General features: G+C 29.0%; 1 protein-coding gene across 12 annotated transcripts in view; it reads right to left on the bottom strand.

Annotated features, from left to right (window-relative positions):
* Positions 1–21,499, bottom strand: part of PMCA (plasma membrane calcium-transporting ATPase 3) — a 428,157-nt gene that overhangs the window by 180,227 nt on the left and 226,431 nt on the right. For all 12 annotated transcript variants that reach the window (XM_067273462.1, XM_067273313.1, XM_067272783.1 and 9 more), the window contains 2 exons: positions 20,238–20,474; positions 15,884–16,009 (listed from right to left, as the gene is read on the bottom strand). In XM_067273462.1, coding sequence (XP_067129563.1) covers positions 15,884–16,009; positions 20,238–20,474 — 363 coding nt within the window. The remainder of the gene's footprint in view (positions 1–15,883; positions 16,010–20,237; positions 20,475–21,499) is intronic.

Here is a 21,499-nt window from a genome sequence, read left to right as displayed (position 1 = left end):
TAATTTTAACAAATTTTTAAACTTAAAAGTTTGTTTTAATAATGTTAGAAGCATATACTTATTGTTGACTTTTTCATTTAAATTATAAAACAGACGTGTAAGTCATTTCAGTTTAACAGATTGATTGCTTTTTAAAAATACCATATGGAGTCAGTTCTTTGAGTTTCCTTTCTTAATGATAAGATGGAACAAGAATTAATTGAACAAGAATTAATTAATGTTATTCAAATAGATACTTTCTATAAATTTAAGAGCAAAAAGTTTCAAAATTTAATTAAATTCATTCATAAATAATATTTCAATAAAACTTACTGAATTCAAAAAAAGTTAACTGTTCATAATTTTCATAATTTAGACTCTCACTTAAATGTCAAATTTCCAGCAAAACACTCAAGTTCAACATTCGAACATTTTTGGCAACTTGTTAATCGGCCTTCATCAGGAAAAGTCAAACGAAAATAACTGTTCTATTTATAGAATGTGGCCATAACTTTTTAAAAATTTTTAAAATCAGTTTGTGCAATGGTTGTGATGTATATTAAGTAACATATATTCTTTTAAGAGTCTAAATAATACTTCCATGCATTTGCTCTTAAAAGAATATATGTTGCTTAATATAAATCACAGCCACCGTTCAAACTGATTTTAAAACATTTTTAAAAATTGTGTACAGCACAGCAACATTCTATAAATAGAACAGTTATTTTCGTTTGACTTTTCCTGATGAAAGCCGATTAACAAGTGGTCGAAAACGTTGAAATATTGAACTTGGGTGTTTTGCTGGAAATCTGATGTTTAGGAGAGAGTCTATATATATCATTCCAGTTTACAGTTGTGGTTTTTATGTTCATAATTTTTGTGGAAAAATAAATACTGATCAAACAAACAGACAGATTCTAACATACTCATTTAATTTATAAACAACAGATTATTTGATAATTTATCATGTTGCCAAATTCTCTTACTAGAATGTAGCAGTGCAGTGAATGATTTGTCATTTATCAAATTTAATAAATTAATAATTCTGACATAAAATTAATTCTTTTATTAGTTTATCATCATCACCACCATAAAATAAAAATAGTTATAAAATACAATAAACATTCTAAACAAAAACCCTACAAATTAAACATTCATCCAAAAATTATTAAAGTTCACTTTTGAAAAACACATGAACTATGTTGACTATGTTATTAAAAATAATTTTATTCATTATAAAAACCATTAAAAACATCATAAACAGAAATTATTAGAAACTATAAACTTTTCCTTTCTCTTTTCTTTGTATGTTTCTGTTTAATTAATTTTAAAAGCTTTGAAAGTGAATGACATCCCAAAAAAATGTCTACTTAAAAAAATAAAGAATAAAAAAATAATATATATATATATATATTTATTTATTTTTGCTATCAGAAATACACAACATTATAGGATTTCTTAAAAATACTGCAGAACAATTCAAATCAATATATTTATGTTGTGATAAATGCAGGGTGTGACAGTGGAGTGAAGTGAAAAAGCAACTGCTCGGTTAGAACACAGAGTTTAATCTAACAAGTACGCTGTATATACTACACATACCAAAGCGAGGGGAGATAAGGTACAAAGTACAAGAATGCAGTTGTATAAACAAAAGTCTATACATCCCCTGGAATGTCCCTAGGAGAGTGTCATGATACTCTCACCAACACTTCCCCTCATTCCAGTGGGTTCTTACTAAATTACAGACCAAGGTGTAATAATAAATGCGGTCTTGATACATGACTTATAAGATTGACTTCATATTTAAAAGTCTTAGTCCATTAGCATGTTTCGGGTAGTGTAAGCCTTTTGTTAAAAGATCAGCAGGCATACTATCCGTAGGAATAAATGCAATGTCTATTCTTCCTTTCGGTGTTGAATGCCATTTCCTGGATGACAGAAGCAAATTCACTTGTATCGCTCCTTTGTTGGACATTTTCTCGGTTCAGTTCCTCATTCTGTAAATGTGGTCCTTCAGTTTGGTGTTGCGAAATCGAATTTGTCATTGTCATGTTAAAACTTTTGCAAGGTCTACCTTTTAAGCCAGTTTTAAGTAGGCACGGACAACCTGGACCCCTCCTTAATTTGCTATCCCTGGAGATTATATTTCCATCGTTGTCTTGTTGGATAGTGTGACGGATGTTCTCTTCCCCTTGTTCAATGGCTAGGGATGGAGGTTTAGTTAACTCAGTGATTACTTCGTGGCGATGAGTTTTGTTTTCTTTAATGAATATTCTCTTGAGATGAATTCCTCAAAGTCATTATTCGAGGTTTTCAGCTCAAGGAACCTAACATCTCGAGTCGCAACTACCTTCTTCCGAGTTGGCATCCAAATTCAATAGGCTTTGGATTGTTCGGAATATCCAATGAATATGCCTTCTTCAGAGTGAGGATCAAATTTACCGATAGTTGGGTCCTTATTGAGTACAAAAGCGGGACTACGAAAGGTTCAAAAGTGAGAAATTTTGCAATCCCTCCCATTCACAATTCTATAGGGTGTATCATTGTCTAAGGCTCTAGAAGGACAGCGGTTCAGGATAAAGTTTGCAGTGTGGACGGCTTCGGCCCAAAAAGAGGCCTTGAGTCCTGACTGAATTAGCATGCATCGTGCCATCTCGACTAATGTTCGATTCTTTCTTTCAGCCACTTCGTTTTGTTGTGGAGTATGGGGGACGGTTAAGCGTCGCTTTATTCCACATTCTATCAAATATTCGTCAAATTCTTTGTTACAATATTCGGTTCCGTTGTCGGACTGAAGACATTTGATTTTCTTGCTGAACTGTGTCTCTAGAAGGTTCTTTACTTGTTTAAAGACGTTCAGTATATCGCTTTTGTTGCGAAGAAAACGTACTTCACACCATCTAGATCAGTCATCTATGAAGACAGCAAAATATCTGGCGCCTGACATAGATTGAATTCGAGTCGGACCACAGATATCAGTGTGTACTATTTCAAGTATATTGGTAGTTCGTTGGTTGTCTGCTGAGGAAAATGGATTTTGCACCATTTTTGCTCTGAGGCATGTCTCACACGGGGATAAACGATAACCGGATGGGATTCGAATTCCAAGACGACACAATATCATCCTTAGGCTCTTTTGATTAAGATGACCTAGGCGTTCATGCCAATCCATTAGGATGGACTTAGGTTGAGCGATGGCAGCAACTGGATTCCATTTACGAATATGGTAGAGTTTGTTCACTCGGTCAGCAGTAGCAACAACGTTGTCGTTTTGGTCCATGATAAATGCAACTTGTTTGCGGAATGAAACTTCATAGCCTTTATCACAAATCTTACTTACAGACATGAGATTTGTCCGAAGGTCTGGAACCAGAAGAGTGTCGGATAAGTTAAATACTCGTCCTGCTGATTCGTCGTCAAGTGCTAGTTGCACTGAGCCTATTCCTTCGATTGGTGCAGTGTTTTCTTTGCTGGCTAGGTTCAACATTCGTCCGTCGGGTTTGATTTCTGTAAAATCATCTCTATTGGCACACATGTGGGAAGATGCACCACTGTCGAGACACCATTTATCCCTTTTGGTTGATCTTGCATCAGTTGTCTCGCCATGAAAGCATTCTTCGACGGCTTTACCTGCACGCTCACTACTTTTGGGTTTGTAACGGCAATCAGAAGACCTGTGATTTCGACGACCGCAGTATTTGCATTTCGAACCACTTGGATTTGTTTTCTCGAATCTGAATGAAGTTTTACCTTTTGGATTCCTACGACCATCTTTGTTTTTGAAGTTCTTCTTCTTTTCAGCATACATGGCATTCGGTACTGTGCTGGTATTCTTGCCTTTTTTAGATTCGTGCTCCTCGAGGATCTTCACCTTAAGGGCATCTGGATTTGGCAGATTGTCGCGTGATTCGATTGCACAACGAAAGTTTTCGTAGGATGGCGAAAGGCTATATAACAACATTATAGCGAGGAGGTCGTCGTTGATGTTAACATTTAAATCTTTAAGCTTATCGACAGCTACAAAAAATTTGTTTAGGTGGTCTCTGGTGTCATCAGGCTCATCCATCTTATGCAGTATGAGCTGTTTGAGGAGTGTGGCCTTGCGTGCGGGACCTATGGATTGGTAAATAGATTCCAATTTGTGCCAAATTTCCAATGCAGTTTCACATCCCTTGACTTGTTTTAGTTCGCTGGAATTGATCGTGAGAATTAAATCGGCTTGGGCCTTAAAATCGTCTTCGTCCCATGTGGCTGCCTTTTCCTCATCGTCGATGGGTCTTGGGTAGGTCCCATTCACGTATTTCCAAGTTCCATTTTTAACTAAAATAGCCTTGGCTTGAATTTTCAACGTATCGTAGTTATCTTTCTTTAAAGGCTCGATTTTGATCGTGGTCGTCATTATTAAATTTAGTTGTTAATGATCAAATGATAAAAAACCACGACTATTATAATTCGAAAATCGACATATCGTTTCAAAGTCTGTGGGTACGGTGTCTATATAATATCAGAAATTTCCCACCAAAATCAGTTCCGTATAAATCCGTTGCCGCATTTTTGTTCTGCTAGCTTGACCGGAAGTTGACTTCTCGATACTTGGCGTGGAATTTTATAAAAAAGGATTCATACCTTTGTTCTCTGTTGGTTCTCTGAGTTTCGTAGCGATTGGATTCGTGGAGCGTGAGAAATAGTCCAAACAAAATTCACTACTTGTTGCAGTTTTGTCAATTACACTTCTTCCTTGGGAATTTTCTTTTTATTCCTCTTCAGAAAGCTACTCCTGGGCCCATAACCTGTTGTGATAAATGCAGGGTGTGACAGTGGAGTAAAGTGAAAAAGCAACTGCTCGGTTAGAACACAGAGTTTAATCTAACAAGTAAGCTGTATATACTACACATACCAAAGTGAGGGGAGATAAGGTACAAAGTACAAGAACGCAGTTGTATAAACAAAAGTCTATACATCCCCTGGAATGTCCCTAGGAGAGTGTCATGATACTCTCACCAACAATTTACTTTCTTCTGATCATAAATTTCAATTTAGTAAGTGACCAAGAATGAATAGTAGTAAAGACTAGAATATTGCACACTGGATCATATAGGCAAGAAATGATCCAAATCTTCATGTCTGAGTTTGACAGCTATCTGCATCAAGCACAATGTAAGTGTGCACATTACTAATGTAATGGGTCAGATTTTAGCTAAGAAAAGCATCTCATGCATCACATAACACAAGATAATTCAGATTTAGTACCCTGTGACTTTTTCTTCAAGACTTTTTTCTTCAAGATCTAGCAGCAACAATGGCAAAAGCACATTGAATTCTATGAAGAATAATTCAAAAAAGATCAGCATTGTTTCATCTAGAATAATTATGAATGAGAAAAATCAATCTGAATTTATTTTCACTCTTCCTCATATTTTGTGTATGTCAATGTTCTTATATATCAGCATATAGTTTAAATACTATTTAGTAACTATTTATGAAATAAACATTTTGAAAAGAAACAGTTTTCAATTTTTATAGTTTTCCATATCAGAAAATAATTGCCGTAGTTAAAATGAAAAAACATTGATATATTGTAAAAAATAATTAAATAATGTTCATTCATATATATGTTAAGTTCAAAGTGTAAAGATATTTGCATAATTTTAAAAATTGATGATCAAGCAATTTATCACTTATAAAATTATATTCTTATTTAAAAGCTTTGTCATTCTTAATGTATCCAAATTCAGTCTGGAAATCAATGAAGTATATTCTAAAGATAAAGCCAAACAGTCTAGCTTATTATATTCAACAGTAATTTTATTCATAGTAGTAGAAATATTTCAAATAACAATAAATTTGAAGCAGCCCATACTTCTATTTTTGTTTATGATATTATAGTTATCATCAATAGAATACTGGGAATTTATATTTAATATATAAAATTTTGATTAAAATTTATTTCTAGAAAATATTTTAATCTATCTAAAGTATTTTTTCAAATAATTCACAAATATTTACTTTCATAACAACAAGAACAAAAAAAAACTACTTGAAATTCAGCTCTTACCATTTAAGTATTTTCAATGAATTTAATAGCCAAGATCGAAATTAATAAATAAAATGCTATTTATATAAAAAATTGATGACAATAAAATACTTTCCAAAATGAAAAATGAAGTTGATTCTTTAAATAAGTAAATTTACTTCATTTAAAAACACCCAGTGAAAGTGAAAAACTCAATTTTGTATAAAATTATACATAAATAAATAATTATACTTTATTTTGTCTCTAAATCATACTATAAGAGAGAAATTTTAAGTAAGAAATAACAAAACTTAAGATCTCTTTTTAATTTTAAATTCTGTATATATATTTATTTATATTCTAAATATTTTCCTGATTTATGATTATCATTCTTTGTCCAACAAAATAAAAAAATTTTTCTATTATGATCTACAATATTGTTGATAGAGAAAATTTTACTAACTATTAGTATGCTAAATTTACCAATCACTGTAATAGAATTATTCAGAAAAGAAAATGGCAAAATAAAAATTACTGATTTCTATATGAAGCATGCAATGCCATAACGTTGTAAATGCCATTTTTTTCTAAATAAGGTTTATTGAAGAATTAAATTCTAAATGCAATGTTTTCTGCCGCAAAAAAATATTGTGGCGATATTGGCACTATAAGTGGCTGTATTTTGAAGATGAATTTATTGTGAAGATATAACATTTAAGGCACGAGAGTGCAAGTCAAGTGACTTTTGGCACTTAAAACGTTACAGCTTGTATTTACATCATTTTGATATTCCAGAGAATTTGTAACCTAGTAAGATTTTCATTACAAAAAAAAAAAAGTGTTTTTTTACCTATCCTTAAAAGTTTCTTTTTTGGCATTTATAACATTATGGCATTGCATTCTTCATATATATATATATATAGATATATATATACATATACATACACTAAAAATATTAAAATTATTAATTCTAGAATTATTCTATTAATACTTTTACAATTATAATTTATAAATACCATGAAATTACTTTTAGCCCATTTTATATGATGTACACTCCAGAAATGTATTTAATAAAAATTGTCAACTGTTGGATTTAGTTGATCCTTTATCTATAAATCAAGGAATAATAAACAAATTATTTAAAACATTTTCACACTTATTCATTTCTAAAAATAAATATTTTTATAGTAAAAATAAAATATTTGTTTTAAATTTTAAAAAATACTTAATAATTACCTGTTACTAAAGATGTTTTTGAAGCAAAATAAATAACATAACTTCATGTGTATTTTTCTACTGAATCATATAGAATCTTCAAATAATTCCATGATGATTCCATGATGAAAATTTAAAAATCCCAACATAGTCTTTCAGTGTTCTGTTTTTGGTCATAAACTAATTATTAAATTACCCAACTATAAAAAATAATTAAATAGAAGTTCACAGGACAGCAAATTTTTACATAATTTAAACTAAAGTTTTCCAGTATCCTGTACAGAATATTCAGAAAGAACAATCTCACTTCCCAATTGGTCAATTTTTTTTTTATTATAGTTAACAGAATAATTTACTGAAAATTTAAAAATAATGTTTTTAAATTAAATTTTAAATCATAAGACAAAATTAAAAGTTGATGGTTTTTACTCCAACCCCGAATTTTAGATTCTTTTCTATGTATGAATTCTTTTAAATGATTATTTTAAAATATATTGATGTCAATAAAAACATAGCCACAGATATACTAAATCTTCACTAAAAACAAATACAGACACTACAATACACAACACTGACCTCAATTAAACACAATATACAAAATGCACCAGACATCATCTAGCAGTCTTGTATTCAGGAGGAGATTCATAATAGACAACCTAACACAGTCAACCAGAATCTCATTGACAGAACTGCATCTAACTACTAGCTGACTTATGGATGACTCTTGGAGACACAAAAGGGTTTATAGTTGCCATACAAGACTAGGCCAAAAATACAAAAAAGTTAAAGGAGGCACATTTTAAAACATAGACAATACTTTTAGTAAATGTCACATTATGCCTGAAACTATACAACACATCACATTATTTGTGCTAAAAGATTGCAACCCAAACTATTTATATTGACATAACCAAATAAATGTAATACATAAAAACCTTACACCCAAAAACTACTAAATACCCAGCACCATACTACAAATATACATCCCAGATGGTCTTAGAAAACATACAAAATGTACTATAATTAGGCCATAATAATAGACAAAACAAATCCATCACAACAGACCAAATATCACATTTCATTGACAAACTAAAAAAAATCACCTATAGATACCAGCTGTAGCAAACATACGAAATATACAAATACATACACTGAAAACAAATTAGTAAATACTCAGAACTTGCCCATAAAAAACATCTGTAGAGAATGAATAAAATACTTATTGTGCCAATAGTTCTGTCTTGCACAGATATCATACCACAACACCTATACAAAACTTGTAGAAACACTTCAAAACAGCACACATCACATTACAAAAACCAGTCATACTGAACATGTCACATATTCAGGAAATCCTTAAACATAGATACAAATGGCACAAACATCATAATAGCTTGTTCTGTAGTTATGCCTCGACTTGGTCCAGTACATAAGCAGAATAGAATGTACTCAACAAACACCACAATAATATAATAAAGCTTTCATTTAATCAAAAATGTCATGTTGAATCGAAATGTCCAGCATGAGGCAGCAAATGCAAATTGCTTTAAAGAGAGTCTACCTGAAGTCAGTAAGATAATTTAATTAAGAAGAATTTTTAATGTATTGTACATTGGATATATCAAGTTAAGATTTCAAAAAAAAAAAAAAAAGTTGTTAAAATGCTTATTTTTTAATGCACTTCATGGCATAGTTAAACTTTATAATTATAAACATTTATCCTGAAATACTTTTAATATATATTAATTTTTAAAATATGACTCACATCAACCATTAACCGGTATGAATATGATTAGCACTTGAGGAACGAACATTTTTGTAACCCGTTCTAGGCTCTTCTTTAGCCCAGAAGGGGTTACTGATAATCTCGTGTTCAAATGTTTAAATATCTACAACAGAAGAATAAAATATTTTGTCTTTGTCAGTCTGTTCCTTTAATGCACATCAGCACTTTTATAATTACTCTTTCAGAATGGCTCTCCCAATCTGTTATTTATTTTAAATATTCATTTAAATATTTCAAAATACAAATTTAAACTTTTAAGTGAAATAGTTTTTTGTAACTAATTTAATATAAAAACTTATAGAAGTAAAAATAGGAAGTTAAGTATAAGTTGATTTTTATCACTTACAAATAAGAAACATCTACAGGACTGTTGATTTTAAAGAATTAAAAGCTATGAAGAGTGGTCATTAAGTCCAGAAAGCATTTTCTCCAATAAAATCAATATCAGCAAATGCTCCTTGTGTGATGTGTTACTGAAGAAAATAAGCCCATAGCTTTTAATTCTTTAAAATCAACAGTACAAAACTAGTAATGGAAACTTTACTTAAATCTGCTAGACTAATTAGATATTTCAAATTTAAGAAAAGCATTCCGCAGACTGTATTCTATTTTTAACTTAAAGAAAGAATCCAATCAGCCCATTGTTTTATTTAATTAGTCATAAATAATAATATAATTAGATGAAGATAAAATTTATTGTTCACTTACTTTTGTTTTTATTTCTAAAAGCCGTAGTTGTCCATCTTTCACATATTTAAAAGCTAAAAACTTAATGGCAATTATTAGAAAATGCTGTAAATATTTTTTCAGGTTTATAAGTTAAAATTTCATAAACAAAAAACAATTCTGAACAAAATAATTTCAGCATTTTTTAAAAAATTCAATATTTGGTTCTTTTATAAAATTTCAACTTAAAAATGGCTTTTGTAGTATTTAGTACCAACCATGTGACAACTTATGCACAATATTCTTATAAATAAAATAAATCCATCAATGTAATTTCTTGGCTATTTAGAATTTACATTTGAAACTATAAATATTCTAATTACAATAGCTAGTATTCAGTTTTCAAAACTACATTTAGAGATAAATAATAAAACTCACGCCAAAATTGTATAGACTTCTGCTAATTATCACTGAGTTCAGCGTTAACACAAAACTTTCCTTTATTATTGCAAGTACTTTCGATGAAATTAAGCTCGTCATCTTCAGGCGAAAAAACAACAACAAATTTGAAGAAATGGCACGTGCAGAGTGTTCCAAATGGAAAACGGAAGAATTTCTTTGGCAATTTTTAAAAAGAACTTTTTAACATTCGGTAACTCCGCCGGTTCGGAAGCTCTTAAATCTTTGCGACTGGTGGCGCATGAGTAGAGGAGCGAATGTGCTAACTGTGCGACTCTCGGCATGTTTAGTTGTTTAGACGTTGATACAAAGTGACCCATATTTCGGGCAAGTCCAGGGTGGGGACGTTGCATGCGTTCAAGTGCTGTAATAATAGACTGATTACGTTTATCTGGGAAGCACTCCTCACAATCAGTCTATTATTACAGCACTTGAACAGTGTTGTTTCTGACCATAGCAGGATGTAACCTTGCTGTAGAACTTTTCTGGCCAACTCTGAGGTTTGTCTTCCTTTGTTTATATCCTCCTTATGTTCTGCGAGACGGCAAGCAAGCATTCTTGTCGTTGCTCCTATATACATCTCTGTTATTGGATTTCCTAGTCGCACTGCGTAAACCCCCAATTTTTCTAAGACGCTGACTTTATCTCGGTCGCTACATATGCTCCTACGTAAGCTGGGTAGGGGGTTAGGGGAAGTACAAAGCTGTACTGCCGGAAAATATGGCTAATAAGTATAGATCGTGCTCCTAGATACGGCAACGCATACGGAGTTACCAAACGTTAAAAAGTTCTTTTTAAAAATTGCCAAAGAAATTCTTCCGTTTTCCATTTGGAACACTCTGCACGTGCCATTTCTTCAAATTAGTTGTTCTTTTTTTGCCTGAAGACGACGAGCTTAATTTCATCGAAAGTACTTGCGATATAAAGAAAAGTTGTGTTAACGCTGAACTCAGTGATAATTAGCAGAAGTCTACATTTACATTTTAAAATTTTTAGAATTTTTATTATTTTTGTAATGTATACAATTAACACTGTTGTTTTATTTTTACAATCTCTTGAGATAATTTTTAAAAATCCATATAACTGTAATCTGCACCACTCTTTCCTTTTTATTGTTATTATAAATAAAATCAATTTACCATAATTTTAAGAATTGTAGTAAATGACATTATTATTTTTAAGCTGGTTTGAGATACTGAACTTCACAGTAATAAGTATTTACATGCATTTCAGTTAGAATCTGTAGTTTCCATCTGTGCAATTTACAAATATTCAATTATAATTAACATATCATGTAAAGTTTTTGCTGGCTTTCCTAATTAGATATTTTAAAGATTAAATGAAACAACACCATCATAGCAAATGACAGACAACCAATGTTAAAGACAAATTATAATATAAAAGATGTAAAAAAGAAAATTTTAGCATTTATATGTTAGATAGTGCATACTTACTGAATAAAAACCTTAATAAACACAAGTCCAAAACTCAATCATTTCTAAGATATAAACAATTTTATATATTAGTATTATAACTGACTTATTGGGTTTGGGTCATACTTACAAGGTGAAAAAACAATAATCTTGCCAAATCTTTAGCTCAATATTATGCAGACCCAAAAATCCTTTCATTTTAATACACATTTGGCATCATCACACTGTTATAAACCCTCTCAAAGATTCCAGATATTTATAGAATACAGGTATACCTCGTCATACGTCGGTAATTGGTTCCAGGAGAGGTGACGTATGTTGAAAAACGACGGAAGTCAAATTTACTTGTGTAGTTACGACGTAAGTCGTAGTTTCGACTTACATCGTAACTAAACGCCAATAGTGAGCACTTAAAGACCGCTAAATAAGACGACAACACAGAAACAGATGTTTTCATGTTTCGTTCTCTAAGATTTATGATGATTATACTAACATTTTCTGTAAATGTACATATTTTAATATGATTTTGTGCGCTTTTAATGCTTTTCTAGTGATATTACGACTTCAATGTTTGTGGCGGACAGATTTAAAGTCGAATAAACTGATTTAAACTTTATTTTTATTTTTCCATATACTTTCTTGACAAACGACGTAGAATCGGGAACAACGTAACTCGAGAGCGACGTAACTCGAGGTATACCTGTATTTTATCAGAAACAGTTGAGTTCTCAACCTATGTTTACTAAGAACTGTTACTTGGTACTACCTACCATATAAATTCTAAATTCTTTTTTTCTGACAAACTTTAGAAATAATTATCCAGACATAAACAGAGAATAAATCCAAATTAAATTTTTATTAAAAACAGCCAAAGTATAAAATGTAATATAAACCTTAAATTTTTCATTTAACTATTTATGGACAATTCTGCAAAAAATAAAATTAAAAAAAAACAGCACAGACGATAAAAGCTAAAAAAAATCTTTACTTGATAATAGAAATCGAATAGCATTGCAAATATAATAGAAATATGAAGCCCTGCTATTATGGATTTTCATTACTGATTGAGGCCAAAGAATCCAGATTAAAATAAACTTCTCTGCAGAAAATAAATATTTTAAATGAAATTACAATTATACAATTATTGCAATATTTTCTTGAAGTTAAAATATTATATTATTATTCAATTATTGCTATTACAATACAGATGATTCCCTATTTACAAATATTAGTCAACTTCAGAATTTTCAGACTTACCAACAATTTGATTTTAGGTCTAAAATTTAAAATTTGTGAAAATTTGGTTTCATGCTGAAGAACATTGGGGTAATGACATTTTTTCCTATTGTTTGCAATTTTTTATAAACTTTTGCAATTACTGCTTCAGAAATGAATCCAAAACAATAGTAAATCTAGAAGTGGATATAAATGCAAGAAGTGTTGCTATGTTATCATGGAAACTAAACTGAACATTATAAAATTGAATGCATTAGATGAAAAAACTGCATTTGAAATACTTGCTACTAAATAGTAGCAAGCAGGTAAATGAGCATAACATATTCTATTAAATACATTAAACGATTAAATGCAAATAATAACTGGTTATTCTGTGTACAAATGTACTGTACTTAGGTTTGATTTGACTTATGGCAAAACCTCAAGAAACTAACATGTTCATAAAAAGGGGAACACCTGTAACTGAAAAAAATTTCATACTATGATTTTCATAAATTTATATGCTTTTAATTTCCTATGAAGTTAAATTCACATATTTATACCTCAAACTAGTCATATATAATTAGAGTTTTAAACACACACAACCATATTAGAGTTTTAATTGAAATTCTAACTACATATAGGAATTTAAATAAAATAAATTGAATTTTTTTATTTGCTTTATAAAAGATTATTTTAATAAAAAATTATTATTATATACTTTTAACCAAAGATAAGTCTAATTAAGATATTTCATAATAATTTACAATTAAAACTTTGAACATTACTACTGTCACTTGATTATTCTCATTAAACAGAACTTTTAAAAATCCATTAGTTATTTAATGAAATTAATAAAACATAAAATTCTTATTTTTGGCTCTTCTCAATACATTTGGATATTATTTTATTAAATACACACGTCTATTTTTTTCTTTTATTTTACTACATAAAATGTTATATAGTAATAGAAATAGACTGCACTAAATCCATCACAGTCATCATTTTATCAAATAAAATACTTTTTGAAATTTAGGAATGGGAGTAAATTTAGACAATAATAATGCAAAAAGTGCTTACTTTTGATATATTCCATGTTTATCATATACAACAACATTTACTACATTGTTATATTTCATTAAATAAAGATTTATTTCACATAAAATATATAATGAACTCATTTGTTACAGTAATGCATTTTGAAAACCGGAAAAATAAAAACAATCACTAGTCACAAAGCTTTAAAGTTTTACTCATCTGTATTCATATTTATATTGAAACTTCTTATAAATTAAAAAATAAAATTAAGCAGTATATAAAAACAGACTAATGACCATTACACTTGTGCTAAAAATCACAAAGAAAAATTATTAAGTGACATACAAATATAAATATATATTTAAATAATAATAATAAGATATGTATATGTATATTTTAATATATAATCAAACATTTTATAATATTAAAAAATATAATTAAACTATCCTTTAAAAACCTAAGTTATGCAAATATTTTAAACATTTTCACAAGAAAAAATAGTATTAAATTAAAAATTTTTAATCTTAAATAAAATAATGCCATGTAGGAGTGAGTGCAGTTAATAATCTTTATTTTTTGTAATTTAAATTATACAGTTCATTGAAGTATAAAAACAGCATAGCATTGTTTTTAATACAATCTGTTGGTCTTTTGATCATAAATAAATTTTACCAAAATTTATTGAAAAAGCTTCAAAATCTTAAATACTGTATTTACTCAAATATAAGACAACTTTGCATATAGGATGAGGTGTGACTTTAAAGATCAAAATAAAGAAAATTAGATTTATTAATACAATTCTAATTTTATTTTGTTTAATCACAAGTAAAATATCAAATGAACATAAATGCACACATTGTCCTGTAAAAATTACTAGCATTTTAAACTTTAAGGGAAATTGTAAAATCAACATAATTTGTTCATGTAAAGCTGGACAATTGGGAACCTTTTTTTTTTTTTTTGTCAATTCTTAAGAATCAAATCCACTCTCTGTCATTTACACTTATGAATTTTTCCAAATTCTGATTTCCAAATAATCATCTGTTTTCACGTGGGAATGGATTAAAACTTGAATCATGCTCCCATGTGGTTTTGGAATTTCAATCTGGAATTCAATTCAAAAGTTTTGCTTTTCCTATTGCTATTCATCTTTACTCCTGACAATATACAATAACGATTCAAACAACCCAGATAAAATACTTATGTTTTAAAATACAAGAGGGTAAGCATCCGGTAAAAAATGCAAATACACAGTTCACAAAAATTATTTGCAAAAATGCAAAGAATCTTTTGCTTGCGCGTATAGGACGACCTAGCAATTTGAAGCTGTGATAAATGAATAAAAACCTCGTCTTATATGCGAGTAAATACAGTATTTGAAGTACTCTACACTGCTATAACAAATGCACTTAAACATAATTATTGTAATTTCCAATTTTCTTTTAAAATATCTGGTATTTGTGATGCAATAATAAAAATTACTTTTAATTTATATTTTAAAATCACTCTGTAGTGACATGTTAATATGTATTATTCTGACAAATACAATTTCTAAAAATCCCACATTTAAAAATTTAAAAGAATACTTTCTCTTGCTTTAGAACTTAATCATTTCAGATCAACAACATTACTATTTTATAGAAATTTTTTTAATATATAATATATTCATATCTTCTTGTTTGCTTTGCCAAACCAGATTTAAAAATGTATAAATTTTGTCATTGCAAAAACAATGTTGTGTGTTTTGTTTTTTCAGTATTAAAAGCATATGACAGAATTAAATTAAAAACATGATGGCAGCCATTACGTTACAACTTTTTAAAATTTAGTTCGCAAATACTGGCCATGAAACAAGTATCTCTTGAAATATCAGAATAAGAATTAGATGTATAAGTATTTTAAGTGTTTTGTATAATATAAATAAAGATTTTAATTTCTAAGTCAACTATCTTAATAGTTCCTTAACTGCAAAGCAAGTTCACTTTTTATTGCCCTATTATATTTTTCTTATAAGAATTTTCAATATATACTTTTGAATAATAAATCTGTACTTTTAATAATTGTGAAGATTTTTACCTGAAAACAACATTGGATCATAATTCTCCCCTTTCTTGACATGATCTGATTCTCCTGTTAAATTACTTTCATCAACTTTCACATCGTTGCTTTGTATTAAAATGCCATCAGCAGGGAGCAAATCACCTGAAAAATAAATTATAGAAATAATATAATCTTGGATTTTAATTCAATTACAAAAACATTTTATTACTTTATAATCATGCTTAAATTATGCAGTTCATTGACATTCAAGAAACCAGCATACAGTATAAGCTCTTTATTATGAAGTTCAGGAGACTAAAAAATATGCAGACTTCATAGTAAGAAGGTTCATACTAACCAAATTCAATTGGATCATGATGTTTCTGCCATTCAACATATAATGGCAAGTTGTATTGCATCCCCAAGCCATTTTAAAATTCAAATAAGCAATACCTAACTTAAATCACAACTAGCTTTTATTCAAGATGGCACCTCACTGTGCTGAAAATATTAACAAAAGCCCTTATGGTATATAGTTTCATTTATAAAGGTGTGGTATTTTATTAATGCAAACTTTGTTTTAAATGTTATTTGAAAAATGAATCAATATGAATCAAAATTTGCACTTTTTGTCTTTCTGTATTCTTTACAAGATCATTTAACTTGTTAAAGTGACTCAAAAGTTCTGTCAAATAGTCAGTTCTGTCAACTAACATTTTCCAGCACTGCCAGTATGCTTTTGGCTGTGCTGAAAATACACCCTGTCTTCTGGGGACAAAAATACATTTCATATTACATATTAACCAAACAGCTTTACATTAAAATCCCTATCTTTGTTCACAAGACCAGGAAATGACTTAATAATAAATGGGACTTTGTATTATCCAATATCAGATAAAAGAAACTGAATTTAAACTGAATTGTATCTAGAAAAATCAACATTTCAAAATAATTTCAGTTCTATTTTTTTCTGAAGAATACTTCAAAAAATTAAGTTTTGGATATATGAATTTCTTAAATATAAAACTCTTAAGTACGAGTGATTTTGAAATATGTATCTTATATAAAAAAATTTTTAATTTTGAAATTTACTATGAATATAAATTAATACATAGTATTGGTAACTTATATTTAAACTAGGTTAATATTGACTAGTAAATGCTTTTTTTGTTTTAAATTTAAGAATTACTTTCAGTCTCAAATCAATTAAAAAATTGATTTGAGACTGAAAGTTGTGTGAAAAAATGCATTAAATATTGCATTTTTTCACACAAATATAAGGGATTCTTTCCAACTATCTTTCACTTTAAACTAAATTAAAACACAAGTAATAATAAAATAACATTGAGAAAAATTAAGAAAAAGCTGATATTGTTATTTTATTGTACTTTGTATTATTTATATATACTTACTGTATACACCATTTTTGTCATAATTTGAATGAATTTCATTATTACAAACTAAAATAATTTGCAATGTACCAATAAATTATATTATTATTGTATTATTTGTAATTTCTCAATTATTTCAACACCTACCATGTCTGTAACAATGGTTTATTTCAAAACCAAATGCATGGTTGTAGATAAAATTTTAATTCATATGTACCAAACTTGGTTCATATCAACAATTGACAGTTACAAAGGATCCCTTGTTAATTTATGATAAACAGTTACATGCAATACTAAAATGTATACATGTTAATTTAGTATACATTTCAGTAAAGCAAATCATTTTTATTTTCCATTTTTATTCAATGGGACTTTTAACCATTGAAAATAAATATAAATGGGCTTAAATGAACTGTTTTAAAAAAATTTTAAGACCATAAACAAGTTTTATCCAAAAATTGCTTAAAATATTTTGAATTTTATCATTATCTATAACCAGATAAAATTTTTAATATTGTAAAATTTGTACAATTAGATTCATGCCACAAATTTAAAACTAAACATAATTTTACATATTTCAATTACAGTGAAATTTCATTAACTTGGCATCACCAGGATTGACAGTACTGGATCATCAAATATGCTATCTTATCAAACAGTGAAAGTTTGCTGGTTTCTTTTGAATCTCTTGGACACAATTTTATATATTACATGTAAAACTCTACAAATCCACCTTTAATGGATTTCAATTTTTGTCAACTTGTCATTTCAATTTTTCTAGGCTATTCCTACCCTTGGTTAGCTTGAAACAAGAACCTACTTCTTTGTACACTTTTATTGCATATAAATACAGACGTACTCTAATTACCGAACTACGTAAACAGTAGTGTACTGTGGCTGTTTCCATGATAATTAGTAGTTCCAAGTACCAGTACACTAAATATAATACTAAGTATGCTGTAGCTTGTCATATCAAACCTGGACACTAATGTATTTGAAAAAGATTTTAGAAAAATCATTTACATGCTAACTGGTTTTACCTAGCATATCATCATGTCATCTTGGCCTTCATATGTTTTTACAATGTTTATATCAAAAGTTGTCGATGACAATGATAAAAAATACAAACCAATAACCCCAATGATGAGCTCAACATGCTGGGTTTATTGAGTTTGCCAGCATACCAGATGCTGGGTTAACAAATTTCACTGTATTATAGATAAAAGCACAAAAGCAAAATGAAAATAAATTTTGTTTGTTAGTTCACTTAATTAATATTGAAAAATCAGCAAAAACATTTTCAAAAAAAATTTTTGAGTATTCAGATCAAATTTGCAGACAAACTATTATATTAAATTTACAACAAATTTTAAACTAAAGTTATTAAATTAAATATTATTTAATAATATTTGAAATAATAACTGCATGCCAATGCTTGTATTCACACATTTACTAAATTTATAAGTGGCAGAGTCATTGTTACAGTCAAAATACATAACTAAATAACTTGGACTTAAGACATGTTTATTTGTAGGATTTATGACAACTTAATTTTTTTCATTCAATAAAATCCTGGATTATCAATGCAAATATTTTCTATAGCATGTTTCTTTTGTTCTTGGACAATGCAACATGCTAATCTCACATTTAATTGTTGAATGTGCATCTTGCATGGTTTCCTATTAGAACAGCAAGTGTCACACAGCCCTTAGATGTCACAAAATTCATCAAGATAAACTATTGCCAATTGATTTTGTGGACAATCACAAAGACAGAATGCAGTTCATCTGCAGCCGAGATCACCGAATCTATGTCCGTATTGAATGCAGCACTATGAATAGCACACACTCCAGAAAGTGTTACCAGGAACAATAAAATCTTGCTTTTAAAAAACACTTTCTATTTAATGAGGAGGAGAAAGTAACTAAAGTTAGTGGTGAAGTTAGTGTCAGCATCAGAACTCCATAGAAAATTCTAAATCATGCTAACTTTGGGAATATCTGTGCTGAAGACTGCATAAGTATTGACAGTGAAGTTGCTACCAAAAATGATTTAGAGAACATAATGCATTTTGTGTATGATCATCAGTATCAAGACAACAAAGATGAAGAGGGTCTGATGACAACATGACTTGTTGCACAATATAGACAGCATCATTCTCTGAATCACATCACAGAGCTTCAGGACTTTGCTCTTAGTCAAAATAACTCTGAGATGCTCATCTTGCCAGTGAAGCAAAAATGATAGTTAAAGAGTATGTTTGCAAGAGAAGTTCAGTGTAAACTACTTTACTTGATTACTATTCCAAATCCTAAATGTACTATTTGTGTTAAGAGAAACATACAAAATTGTGTTAAGCAGAATAAAGCAGTGTTTTGCATGACTTTCAGGAAGTAATTTAATCTCCCCTTATCTGTAAGGAATGCAAGACTTTTCATTTTACATGTAGTAAGTGATCTGTATAGCAGAATCCTGTCTACTACAAAATTACTGAATCCCATGGGATTCTGTTACAGACAGGTTTGACTGTAGCTTGAAAAAGCAACAATGTTGTTTCTGTTTAATAACAGGTTATAAATAAATCACAGTATCTAAAGTACATTGGTTTTATATAAAAAAAATTTATCAAGTCTCTCATAATCTAATAGTAACGAATGCCATTTACCAATAAAACAGTCTTAGCTTCAAATCGTGTGTGATCCACACATCTAGCAGGAAGTCTTACCTAGCACACTGCCAGTGTGTGTCCCCCAAGTGCAGAACAAATATAATATGTGGCATGTGACTGTTTAAACACTCTTCAATCACGAAAATACTTTGAAAGGTTGTTATAATTGCATAAACATAAATTTAAAAATAATTTTTCTAACAAATTAACAGAACAGAACTTAGATGACACTCATTTTACTAACATTTTAAATTTATCAAAGTAAAAAAATTAAAAAATAAATTTCATATTACAACAATAAATATATTTATATTCAAAAAACAATGCTTACCATATTTAACTTGACAAATATCACCAACCACAATTTCACTCACAGGTATTTGATTAACTTCTCCACCACGAATAACAGAAAATTTATGTTCATCTTCTATTCGACTTTGCAAACCTCTAAATTGACGTTCCTTAGTATAATCGTTGAAGGCTGTAACTAGGACGACAATAAGAACAGACACTAAAATGGCAGCACCTTCTATCCATCCTGCTTCTCCTTCTCCTTCCGACGAACCAACTGAAATAATATTTAATAAAATGATTAATAACTCTCCAATACTGGAATAGAATAAACATACACAACATACCAATACCAGCACATTTGAAATTAAGAAATATTTATTAACGTTTTCATCCATTTATAATAGACATCTTCAGGCACATAACACAGAACAAAATGGCTACTTTAAAATTATAATTTTTCTTAATTTCAAGTGTGCTGGTATTGATATGTTATGTATGTAAATTTGATTACATTTTAAACATAAATAGTTCTTTATTTAATGATCTATCTAAAGTAAAAATTAAGTAATCTAAGTTTTATAATTCTAAGAAATCAGTTACTTAAAAAAAGAGTAAGTAAATAATAATAACCATTATAAAGAGACTGCTATTATATAACATCATCATTATGCATGAAAAAGAAAAATTCCAACCAACCATTTATTATTACATATAATAATAAATAACTGATTAAAATTTGTTAGCAAAGCAGGACATTTCAAAACAGCAAAAACAAGCAATTTTTAGATAAGAGCATACCTTGCATATTAATTAAATCATGCTCTTATATGTGCCAGCTTGTTTTCACATTGCATGCTGTATTAATGTAAATATAATGATAAATTTAATTGAAATAATTTTACAATAACTATTCAGTGACATCTCTGTAGTACCCATTATTAAAAATAAAATTCTTCCAATACTATAAAAATATTTTTAGATGTTTTGCAGATAATCATGCCAACTGTAAGAGCATGCTCTTACATGCACAGAAATATGATATACAGTATACTTATTTTCCAATTTCTCCAAGAGTTTTTCCCCCAGATTTGTCAAAACAAAAAAAAGTTTATTGAATATTTAAATTTAATGTTAGCTTAAAAGGATACTTAAATTTAAAAAAAGTATTAAAATTAGATTTATAATTTATCACAGTCACAATTTTGCTAATGAATATGAATTATGTTTTAGTTTTAATCAATCTATTGGTATTGTATTGCATCTCTTCTGTAAAAACTACACACTATAAACTTGCTTTCT

The sequence above is a fragment of the Centruroides vittatus genome, unplaced genomic scaffold, assembly GCF_030686945.1.
Source record: "Centruroides vittatus isolate TY-2023 unplaced genomic scaffold, ASM3068694v2 contig_10, whole genome shotgun sequence".
NCBI classification, from domain to species: Eukaryota; Metazoa; Arthropoda; class Arachnida; order Scorpiones; family Buthidae; genus Centruroides; species Centruroides vittatus.
Note: the sequence above shows the minus strand (reverse complement) of the source record. Positions and strands in the feature narration are given on the sequence as shown.